This window comes from Scleropages formosus, chromosome 9 (genome assembly GCF_900964775.1).
Source record: "Scleropages formosus chromosome 9, fSclFor1.1, whole genome shotgun sequence".
NCBI lineage: Eukaryota > Metazoa > Chordata > Actinopteri > Osteoglossiformes > Osteoglossidae > Scleropages > Scleropages formosus.
The window spans coordinates 31573060-31585207 of NC_041814.1; the positions used below are offsets into that span (position 1 = coordinate 31573060).

The 12148-nt window shown below is 42.1% G+C and overlaps 1 protein-coding gene across 1 annotated transcript; it reads left to right on the forward strand.

Moving 5' to 3' along the window:
* Nucleotides 1-1360: 1360 nt before the first annotated feature.
* On the forward strand, nt 1361-11178 carry LOC108922775 (ADP-ribosyl cyclase/cyclic ADP-ribose hydrolase 1). Its single transcript, XM_018733107.2, has 10 exons — nt 1361-1433; nt 2863-2994; nt 3710-3836; nt 5237-5363; nt 6409-6547; nt 8018-8100; nt 8946-9019; nt 9932-10024; nt 10658-10744; nt 10979-11178. Exons 2-10 carry the CDS (start codon nt 2985-2987, stop codon nt 11073-11075), a joined length of 837 nt encoding a protein of 278 aa, XP_018588623.1. The 5' UTR covers nt 1361-1433; nt 2863-2984; the 3' UTR covers nt 11076-11178.
* Nucleotides 11179-12148: the final 970 nt, after the last annotated feature.

A 12148-nucleotide genomic window follows, 5' to 3' on the forward strand; every position in this document is an offset into this window, starting at 1 on the left:
GCTCGGTGGAGTTGCGAAAGAGACAAGGATAAAGAACATGAACGCATTACCAAAAAGTTTGTCTGGCTTCCTGATAAACAAAGATATGTCAGCAATGAACCCGGAATGTGACCTATCCGTAAAACCGGAGAGAGGCTAATGCCCTCTCTAAGTCCTTTTGTTTACAAAGCAGGTTACAATGTTAGACTAGTTACGATGTTTTATCTTATCATATAGCAGGGTTATTTTACTGGGCCAATCAAGGGTAAGTGATCAAGGCTACCGCAGCAGAAGATAGGATTCAAACCTGGGTCTCACATTACGATCTCTCACGTTGAGAATCACCAAGAGCAAGAAAGGATGCACTGCTGTCCAAATTACACACTGAAATATGTAGTAACGTTGAAGGAAGTTGAAGGATCCGGGTTCAAATCCCAACTGCCCCCATAGCACCCTCAGTGAAGGTTTGTACTGTGAAAATATCTATTCAGAATTACTCTGCTGTTCAGGTCAGTAAATCAACATAATCAGTAAATAATGGAAAAGTAATAATAGGGTTTAGTACTAAGCTGAACTGTGTACTAAGTGACCAGTAAAAAAATGTGATGGCAGAGAGCATTCTGGGAGAGGAACGTCTTCTGCTCTTGTCCTCAGTTTTCTGTAGCAAAGTCCTTCATTTACTAGAGTAAAGTTTAGAATTCAGTGATATTAGGCAAATTTAAAGTTGGTGTTTTGTGTTCCCAGCAACGTTTTTTTTTTGGTATAATGCAGTTGGGCATATTGTGTTCAAAGTTCTTGATTTAATTTCAGTACCAGTCAAAAGTTTGAGGACACATGCAGGAAACTTTTTTACCCCATGATTGACAGTGTTCACATGTGAGCTGAAAGTGAGCCAACACATCTTCTCAGCTCCTTTGAATCTGTTTCGAGACTCATCAGCCACTAATAGGGCCATTTTTCTTTTACTTTTCTGTTCAATTTGTCCTCTACAAGTATCTCAGGTTGTCAACGTGTACTCAGACTTGTGACTGGCACAGTACACCGGGCTTTACACTCTGCAGAGCACTGAAAGTGTTTTACAAAGCAAACCTCTAGAGACTGAAGAAATAAATTATAGAAACTGGACCCATGTGGATGAATCCAGAAAACAAATAACTGGCTGTTTATTTGAGACACAGGGTGACTCCACACAACCAAACCTACAAATTACTGAGTACAGTTGTGTTTAAATGAGAATCATGTGGTTCTAAGTAGCAACAACAAGGAGATAAATTGTGTTCAGGGTCTGGAGGATGGGCTTGAGGAGCTTCGGAGGGATTCGTCTCCATGGCTCACTATAGGGTGGCTCTGTTTAGGGGTGGAATCGGGTCAAAATGCTGATGTTCTCAACCTTTCCTGAGACCTTTGCCGGTCTTGCTGCTCTTCTACCCACTACTGCTTCTTCTCTTGCTGTGGTAAGTGCTTATGCTTTCAGTCTGGTTTCTCCTGGGATAGTATGATGGCAGTGAAAATTCAGTAATGTCAATAGAATATCACAGATCTTTTAACTAGCATTATTATGTATTATTCGTTTAGCTGATGCCTTTGTCACTTGAAGGTTTTGAACTCTGAGCTACCTAAAATGACTGACCCATTTATACAGCAGGGTCATTTTCACTGTACCAGCTCAGAAAAAGTGTCTTGGTTGAGGGCACTGCAGTAAGAGTAGGGATTTGAACCCAGGCCCTTTGATTGCATGGCAATGCTCTGTCGATCATGTTCCTTGCTGCTCCAGCTCTTCATTTAATTGATAGTTTTTTACCAATAAAGTGGCTTCCTCCAGCACAGGGAGATTTGCTCTAGCCAGACTAAATCACCGCACCAACAGCCATCTCCATATGTTACGCTTTTTACTTCTCCTGTATTCACTTCTTAGACACTGTTCTCCAAAGCCATTTGTACTCTTAAGCTACATACTGAGTAGTAACCCATAGCTACATACATACATTTATCTATTTATTTAGCTGATGCTTTTCTCCAAAGCAACTTACAATGTTAAGGTTACAGCTATTACAAGCTTACAATTATTCACCCATCTACACAGCTGGGTAACTACTACAGTAATTCAGAGTAAGTACCTTGCTCAAGGGTACTACAGCTGGAGGTGGGGATCAAACCTGCAGCCTTTGGATCTTGAGGCTGCAGCGCTAAACACTACGCTACCAGCTATCCCCATGGATACCATACCATAGATACATACCGCTCAGCAAATCTCAGCTAGAAAGGGAATGAGCTGGAATCCAATCACAACATTTGACACTGAACAATGGAACATAGTGCACTCCAGCTCCTGTATGAGCACTGTTTGTTCAAGCAACACTTGACCACTTTCAGTTCATGGGCAATGTCATAAGGCATCACCTTCTGCAGTTACATTGATTTGCTTAACAGACACTTTTCTCCAAAGCAACTTACAATAGATATTATGTAGCGTTACTACTCCACACACCTTATTTACCAAGGTGACTTACGCAGATACACTACTTACAATGGGTCACTCATCCATACATCAGTGGGACACACTCTCTCTGTGTCATTCACACACTATGGGGGAACCTGAACAGCATGTTTTTGGACTGTGGGAGAAAACCAGAGCCCCCAGAGGAAACCCACACAGACATGAGGAGAACATGAAAACTCCACACAGACTGAACCCACATTCTCTCACACCACCAAGGCGGTGTGAAACAGCAGCGCTACTCACTGTGCCACCGTGACGCCTACCTTGTAAAGCAATATGGGGAGATATTATAACGAAAGGTGGAGTGGAGATCTTCAGCTCTTCACTGATGAGAAATGAATGACGGAGAGCTACAAACGAGTAGTTGCCCTGTTCCCAAACAGTGGGCCCTGTCCACAAACCGGGGCTGCTACCAGCCAGACCAGCTTCCCAGCACAAAGATGCCTCAGGTGTGAGTCTCTGACCTTGGACCTCTTTTGGAAACTCTTTCTCAGAGATCCTCGCGATGATTTTTGGTGAGTCCAGCTGCAGGGGGGCGTACGAAGGGTGGGCAGTTTTGAGTACCTGGCGCAGAAGGTCAAAGATCTGAAATTAAGACCAAAAAGTCAAATGTGCTTTACAGAAAGAAAGGCGGTTGTTCCAAAGTAATGTCCAGGTGTAACGTCTCATTGGATTACTTGTGTGAATGGTATGGAAAGAAAGATGTTGTAATTTTTTTACGAGGAATGAGATCAGTCTATAGTTGTCCACTGCATCGAGGTCCCGACATGGTTTTTCGGGGTAGGGTGTGGAAGTTATACATGCCATGATACATGAGAAGAAATTCCAGCAGATGAGTAAGGACTGCGCACTAAAGACAACTATTTAATTTTACTGGATCAATTTAGGGTAAGTACCTTGCTCAATGTAGTAAGCCAACACGGTTGTAGGTGGGATTGCAACTAGCAACCTTTGGCTCCAAAGGCAGCACCTCTAGAGATTCTGCTATCAGGTTTGTGTGTTGAACCAACAAGTAAAATTAAATAGTCCATAGAGTCATGAAATGAAAAATGTAACATAAAATTATTCATCTGACATCAGTATTTCATAACTACTATACTTGTATCCAATAAGAGCAAGAAATGACAATAAAGTGAACATGCAATATTTTGCTTCAACAGCTGTACAGGTACAGAAGGGATATGGTGAAACACAGAAAATATGAACATGAACCTTTCTCCATTCCCTCAGGTGTTCTTGTCTTCCTGTTTCTCTCTGAGGAGCTCAGTGCTGCTGAGATGGGGACCACGCTCAACCTGAAACACATTGTCATCGGCCGGTGCTACAGCTATATCACACTCGTGAGACCTAACTCGAGGTAAGCAGTGGAGCTGTGGATATCACTGGATCGTCTCAGTTGCACATGAAGGTACCGTTATGCGAGACACCTTAGTGTCATGTTCAGCTAAAAAAATGGACTTGCACTCTCTCCTCATTCTAAGAAAAGTCAAGCTACTCATTTTCAAAGAGGCGCCTTCCAGGTTATTTTTACTATATTTTTTACACACCTTTATTCATTCTTTTTTTTTCTTGTACAGGAGTAAATCCAACCCGATTTTACCTTCCGAGCCAGTAGACGCGGTAAAGAATGGCAAATCAAAATAGGAGGGTGCAGATACCCTAACTTCAGCCAGCTTCCACCATGATTACAGCACACGGTGTTCCTGAGTGTTGGTGATCAGTAAAAAGAAAGATGTCAAGCATTGCATGTTAATGGAATGGATCAGTTAACTATTGTCACTGAGCAGCAGTTTGCAAAATAATATTTTTTATTTTCAGACATTATGAATCACTTTTTAATTTTAACGTATGTTGTACAGGACTCGACCCATAAATAAATCAGGGGCACAAGTCTGCACTCTGAACCGAACCCCATCCCTAAGTCGTGGTGCTCTGCTCAGGAGTCAGGAAACAGGTGTATGACGGTTCTGAGTTCCTAAGGTTTGGAGCTGTGGATCTCACTGAGATCCCTGCTGAAGTATCTGAAAGGAAATATAAGCGTATGATGAGTCTGAGAAGACTGAGAGGAATGCCAAGATATTACATGTCACGTGGACCTGTTTGCTTCATTTGTTCAAGAAATGGAATGTGTCCTACACTACTTTTTTGTACCTTTTTCAGCGCTATTCCTGCAGCTCTCTCAGGTGATGTGTTTTTAGCTTTACGTCACTTTGTGTTTTAACGACAACATTACTGAACCTTGGAATGCTCTTATATTTCGAGAATTTGTTGATGTTGTTTGCTGATATGAGAGAAAATTATATCTGTTGTTTCTTTACTTTTTGTAAGGACCTTTGTTCACATTTGAACTATGAATTAGGGGTTGTTTGGGGTTGCTGCCGAAATGTGTGGTGCGAGTGATAGGGCTGCATCTGCAAGGACGCGTTACAACCACGCCTGGTCTGCTGCTGCGTAAAGACAAGATAGCAACGACGTCTGAAGAAAACCTTCCCGCGCGAAAGAAGGAACTAACCCCCACACCTCCACAAGAGGAACACACAAAGGAAGAAGTCATAAAGACTGAACTAACGGCTGTTACTAAGCCCACCCTGTGGTGTACAAGTATCTGTACTCTGCTTGCCCTGGGTGTGACTCTCCCAGGAGGCTCAACCGTGCACACGTTTTGCATTAAAGGCTTCTGTAACCTGAGGGAGAAGTTGATGTTGTTCTTTCCTACCACACTCACAACTCCTGAGCTCTGCAGGTCATGTGCGGCAGATACGACTGTGACGAGATCTGGAGGGAGTTTCAGGAAGCAGTGGTGAGGAGGGCCCCTTGCGGTGTCAGGGTGAAAGATTACCGCCGGATGTTCCACGCCGCAACCCAGGTTCTACCCTGCGATAGGGTGAGTGCAGCAAATCAGACAACTCTTGTTCTGGAGATATAGCGTCTAGCAGGGCTTCCCAACCCTGGTTCTGCAAAGTGTGGAAGGATATGACACAACTCACAGGAGCCAAGATGGGAGAAAGTATCTTACTTTATTTCACCCCTGCTGGAGGGAGAGTCCCCTTTGTCAGAGTCTAGGGAGTCTCTCCGACCATCCAATACACACATATTGTGTAGTTCCAAAAGCAGATAGTAGATAAGTGATCAGTGTGTGCTCACCTCATATTTGCTTCTAGTTTGTTACCTACTTATCTACTACATTTCCTGTAAGGTAAAGCGAATTGTGTGCATCATATAGCAGACACCCTACACCCCTTCCTTCTGCTTATCTCTCAACCTGTCAACATCAACATCATTCATTTTCTTGTTTTTCAGTGTTAGTCCATATCAGTTACCCCTTACAGTTGGGGATGCAGTTTCGGTACATTCCTGCTTCTCACACAATGGGACTTCAGCAGAAATTACAGAACACCTCAGTTGTACATTTAATGCAGACTATCATAATACTCCATTTCTTCATTTTTCTCCCCCCTTTGAGCATGAAATGTTCACTCTTCTGACAGTACAACAGGATTCATCAAGGTTCTTCACCTCTGGTCCTTAGGGTTAGCATCCTTTAGTACCTCACCTGTAATTGTAGGTAGCCGTGGTTCAACAGGGTTCGACAGGGTTCTTCAGTTCTGCTAGTTAATTTCAGCTGTGATTGTGAGATGTTCATCCCTGTTCTGGTCCATCTAACCCAACCAACGGGACTCTTGATCTGGAAATTATTGCTGGAATTTCCAGTATCTATAAAAGCAGAAAGCATCAGCTGATACCGCACAAGTTTATGCTACAGGTATTGAAAACATGTAAATCTGACATCGAAGTAGCTCTCTGACTACTTCCAAATGTAAAATTTTTATTTGTATTATTATTATTATTATTATTATTATTATTATGTGGTAGCTGCGGCACATACAAGTGTATTGTACATCTCTTGTCTCAATGCTTCTCTTCGGCAGCTCCTGTTCTGGAGTAAGACTAGGCAGTTAGTCCACAGCTACTCAGCTGTCACGCACCATTTCTGGACCCTTGAGGACACCCTGGTGGGCTACATGTTCAACGACCTCATCTGGTGTGGGCAGCAGGAGAAAGACAGAGGTACCGCGAAACATGAACAGCATTTCATGTTTTGAGTATACGCTATTTTCAAAGAGGGATGGGGCATGGTGGCGCAGTGGGTTTGACTGGGTCCTGCTCTCTAGTGGGTCGAGGGTTTGAGTCCTGCTTGGGGTGCCTTGCGTCAGACTGGCGTCCCGTCCTGGGTGTGTCCCCTCCCTTCCCAGCCTTGCACCCCATGTTGCCGGGTTAGGTTATGGCTTTCTGCAACCCTGCTTGAGACAAGCGGCTTCAGACTGTGTGCGTGTGTGTACTTTCTGATGAATGATGTCACCTTTCCACCCATGTTGGCCCAGTGAATCCATGCCAAAAACTCCAGAGCTCCACAGAGAGTCTCAAAGGGTGTTTCAACATGTCACTCTGAGAGATTGTGCTGTAGAGGGTCTCAGAGGGCTCTGAAATTCAAGTTTAAAAAAAATGTTGAAGCCTATCAATCAAAATGAGTGTCACTACAACTGTAAATAGAGGTTTTAAGTGAACCGTCAGCCATAAGCCTCACAGTTATGCTACCATCACCAGTCCGCCCACACAGGACTCTGATGGAGAGGTGATGGGTTTGAGTCAGGTGACCTGACTGGACTGGGTTGAAATGCAAAAAAGTGTGTATTGACCAAAAATTATTTTCTCTCCCCCAAGACATCTCTCGTCGAACTATTTATGGTGTGAATAACTGAACAGCTCAAAATTTTTACTAGTTATGAACTAACAGTCCCCAAAAAATTAACTGCCTTTTTGTGTACTCAGAGTCCAGAAACGAAGCAAGCGACTGTGTTCAGGAAACGTTCTGCCCTCAACCATGCCATTGACAGCAAAATTAAAAATTAACAACTGTTCATCTTTCATTAGGAGTAACGGAATGACAATTTAATAACATAAATATTTCAAAGAGCTACAACACCTATTTTCTTTCATTTAATTAACCTAATTAAACTTAATTTTCCTGTAATTAAAATAACCGTTTTGTCTGCTCCTCCTCCCGCCTCCTAAAATGATTCTTCCCGTTGTTATTTAGCCAATCAGAAATCCCACAATTCCCATTTTTGGCCAAGATGGTGTCAGTTTTCTTTTGCTTTTTCTCTTCTTTATGTATTAATTTAGCCAACACTTTTCTCTCAGGAAACGTACAGTGATTTACCCATTTATATAATTTGTACTATATTAGTTCAGGCTAAGTACCGCAATCAAGGGACTACAGCAGCAGTAGGGATTTGACCCCAAAGACAACAGCTTTACCCACTATGCGATTTTCTCCGATATAACATCTGAAAGTTCTATACACATGAGTGTATGTTCTTACATTCAGCATGTCCATCGATACTGTATGTGTGGAGCAGCTGCTCTGTCACACTTGCCTTCATCCCAGCAGATCTCTGTGAGGCTCTTTCCACAGACTGTTGAATATTTGCCAGTTATCCCATTATGTCTGCATCGCTCCTAATGTATGTCTGCCAGGGTTCGACTTCCAATCCTGCTCCGAGTGGTCGACTTGCGTGAACCATCCTGTCTACTCCCTGTGGAAGCAAGCTTCAGAAAACGTGAGTCTGGTATCATACATACGCATAAATACACAGCATATTGGAATCTAAGAATAACATTACTAATTAGAATGGTAATCATGAATATAATAGTAATAACAAGGGATAGGGAACAAAATAAAAAGAAATGTCCATTTTATCATTAAAAAAGTTGTGGGTCCAGTTCGTCAATCCATATTGCATATTTGTCTTCTCAACACTTCAGAAAATTCTGGAAAGGTCTCCAGACAGCATGCCTAACACAATGTTCGAAATGTTGCATGGAATTGCAAGGACCAAACCCTGACCCTAACTCCAAAATCCTGAGTGTTCATCAGTCCAAGTGTCATTCTATGGATGAGGTTTCATGTATCTGTGTCCTTCTCTTCCTGGGAGTGAGCTCATCTGAAGACGTTACTTTAGTTATTCTTATTAGACGACAATTGAATCATTAAGTCAGATGCTGCCTTTGGCTCTAAAGGTCCAGGTTCAAGTTGCTCCTGCTGCAGAATGAATCACTGTACATTTACTGAACACTGAAGGGTCATTGTCCAGCGCTGTCCTAGAAGAGCATTAATTCCTTTTTGTTTCCATACAGCTGAGATGTGATTGTGTGTGTTGTTCTATCTCAGAGAGTTCATTTCTCTATTTATTATATATTTATGTCTGGCTTACATATATTTCTCTCGCTCATATGAACGAGAAATCATTCTATTGTCCTGCAACCTCAGACACCAGGGCATTACTATGTGAAACATGAGACCACATTCAAACTTGCATTTTACCAGCTGAGACCTGCATTCATCACTTAGTCCTATAACTGAAATTTAACCTTCCATTTTTTTCCCTTCCTTGGTTTCTCTCAGTTTGCATCCTCCGCCTGTGGCAACATCACGGTCGTGCTCAACGGCTCCATTGAAAATGCCTTCAGCAGGAAAAGGTTGGAGAGGCAACTGTCTCTGCATGTTGACACCGCATGTTTACAACTGTACCTGTAGAATTCATATGTTGGACATGTTGCCCCACATGTTCACATATACCAACAGTTGTCTCATTGTAGACAGAAAACAGAAAGGTTTCTTTCTTCGATTTCTATTTTTGTCCATTTCATTACTATTCATTCATTCTTTATCAATAAGCACTTACACAGCTGGGACAAATCTTTGTGAAGCCTCCATACTCATCTGGATTTCTGCATGAATGACTCCTAAGTCTTTATATAAGCTAATAATAAAGATCTGGCAATCCCACAACGTTTCAGAATGCCATATCTTAATTGTACAAATGGCTCGCACAATCAAGGTCATTGATGGAAAAATATATGCACCTGGAACCTTTGTACTTAATAACTACTGGAACCCCTTTTTTGACAACTACAACAAAACACTTCCTGCAGCTGCTGACTGGAGCAGCACAGCAGTTAAGAAGCACTTTGGCCCCTTCCTCTGCGCAAAACAGATGTTTAGATATATTTTTTGGAAGCCATGGTTGAACAGCCTGCTCCAGATCACACCACAACATGACCTATCCTGGAGATATAGGGTGTATGGCTGGGTACATTAAGGGCAATTTAGAGCTTTACTCTTTTAGAGATTTGTATTTCTCTTTCTACTGTTTAGAACTTTAAACTCACTTTCCTGGGGGAGGAACCCCGTGCGAACCTGGGGACATCATGAATGTGTGCCGTTTATGACTGTGCCAGACTGAAACCCAAAGCCACATCCACAGCCCAGAAGCTGTGAGGCACCATCACCATCTGCTGCATCACTGTGCCATACTTTCATTAACACTGAAATTAAATACAATTTTCATAGATAAGGTGGCGTGGTTTTGTTTCTGGCTTTTGTTGCAGTATGTTTGGTGGCGTCGAGCTGGACAACCTGAACCCCAGAATGGTGAACCATGTCAACATCAAGGTGGTGGCCAATCTGGACGGGCCATTTGTGTATGTTGGACTGGAAAGGGGGTCTGGAACTTCTAGTCTGTGTCACATCACTATATAGTGTAATGCATGCCAGAAAAAAACACTTGGAATTGGACTGTTTGACTATACTTTAAGAAATGAGTCTCTGTAGCTGTATATCTCCATCTGCTGGCGAAACGCGCTTTGGTCAGTTTGAAGTTTGAGAAAAGCATCTGGAAAACAAATAAATGTAAATGTGGTAAGAAGGTGGCATATAGTAGAGAAGTGAGACAAAATCCTTTACCCAGACAGAGTGTAAGAAAGGCTCTGTGAGAGCTCAGGGTCACATTAGACTCACTGAGTGCTTTTTGTGGGAAGTGTGTGTTGGGATTCTCCTTCTTAAGGAGATGTTGTAAAAACTAACATATTTCTTAATTAAAGTCTGTCTTTGTGTGTCTGTGTTCTGTCTTCATTTTTCTGTCTCTGTACATCCATGTCTACTTCTTCCCATCTACATTCTCATTTCTGTGCTCATGTTCATTTTTCAATGCCTCTCTGAGTCTTCTGAACATGGGTATGTTTGCCTTTCTTGTTACTGCACGCTTTGTTTCCGATCGCATGATTCCCTATGGGTCTCACCATGCCCCTGCATTTTTGTTTCTCTTAAATCCCAAGGGAGTCGTGCACACGGGGCTCCATCCTGGACCTTATCGCCACCTTGCAGACCAGAGGATTCCGCTGGACCTGCAGTGACAGTGATGTGTGAGTGTGACGCGTCAGATCGTCCTCCCAGTTCACAGTCAGCTGACCAAGTGTAACTCACCTACACCTCATATTAAAATCCCTGCCATACATTTGATGCTTACATTTTTACTTGTGGTCACATTGCTACTTGCAGGTAATTATCCAAATCAGTCTAACACATCAATTTCAGTGAATGATTGCCATTTAATAAATTCATCTTCAGTTATCTGTTTCCATTATGTTTACAAGCAGGACCTTGATGATAGTACAGTGCCTCCAGAACCCAAGACAGTTCTCTTGCCAGACATGGCAGAAAAGCTTGAAGCACAAAGAGCATTCCAGCAGATAGTGTGCCCCCTACTGGATGGGAGGACACACAGAAAATCACTTTATTGCATGCCTGCTATCATCTTTCTTCCTTCCACAAAGCCCCAGAATTGAAAGAAGCGTAATCCAACATGTATTATAAAATTTTTCTTACAGTTGTAAATTTTTTACAAGCCTCATGAACCTGAACTTTTAAAAAGTATTACAGTTGTGGCTGATGTTAAAGAGATTGAAGTTGTTGGTAACTCTTGCCTCTTGGGCTCAATAATGAACCCCAAAGGATCTATCAGTCAACAGGTAGTGCTTTTCAGAGCTGAATGGAAAGATCCTCAAATGTACTCTGTTTTTCAAAAGAAAGAGGATCAGAGTTGTTCAGACAAGGTTACTATCAGTAACACTATTTGGGTATGAAAGCTGGACATTGAAGAAGCAGAACAGGAACAAACCAGACTCCTTTGAACTGTCATCCTTGGGGAGACTTTTAATGACAAAATGGAGAGTCAGAAAAACAAACAGGATGCTGAATCTGGATCAAATGAAACCAGAACTCTCACTGGAAGCACAAATGGTAAGACTGAAGCTATCATTCTTTGGACACATCATGTGATGACTGCATCCTTTGGTGATGTTCAGCTAAAGTTGAAGGAAGAAGAAGAAGAAGGAAGAAGAAGAAGAAGAAGAAGAACAAAAAGTCAACAAGCAACAGATGGATGCTCTGAAGCAAGTGCAGGACAGAGGTTTGCAGAGGCACACTGAGTGATCACCAGGAGATGACCGCAACTCTACGACACGTAACAACTACGTTGTACAACACGGAAAGACTATGGTGCAAACAAATATTGTGTACTGAAGAAGAATGATAGCAAAAACAATAATAAAACAAATTAAATTTCAGTCGTAAAATTTATGTAAAATGCATCACTTTTCAGTTCATGCCGAGCTTTAGAAATGATGGGCCTGCAATTATGTTGTCACATAACTGTATGTCACTTTGTAACCTGAGTGTTATCAAGTAACATCATGTCCTTGAGCTTCAACTGGCCATCGCCTAAATTACTGGTTGTTTAGAATATTGTTCAAAGTAAACTATTTGCA

Coding starts and splice junctions, on each gene's coding strand:
- LOC108922775 (XM_018733107.2), top strand. Junction 5,364..6,408: donor AGGTTCTACCCTGCGATAGG/GTGAGTGCAGCA, acceptor TCTCTTCGGCAG/CTCCTGTTCTGGAGTAAGAC. Junction 6,548..8,017: donor GCAGCAGGAGAAAGACAGAG/GTACCGCGAAAC, acceptor TATGTCTGCCAG/GGTTCGACTTCCAATCCTGC.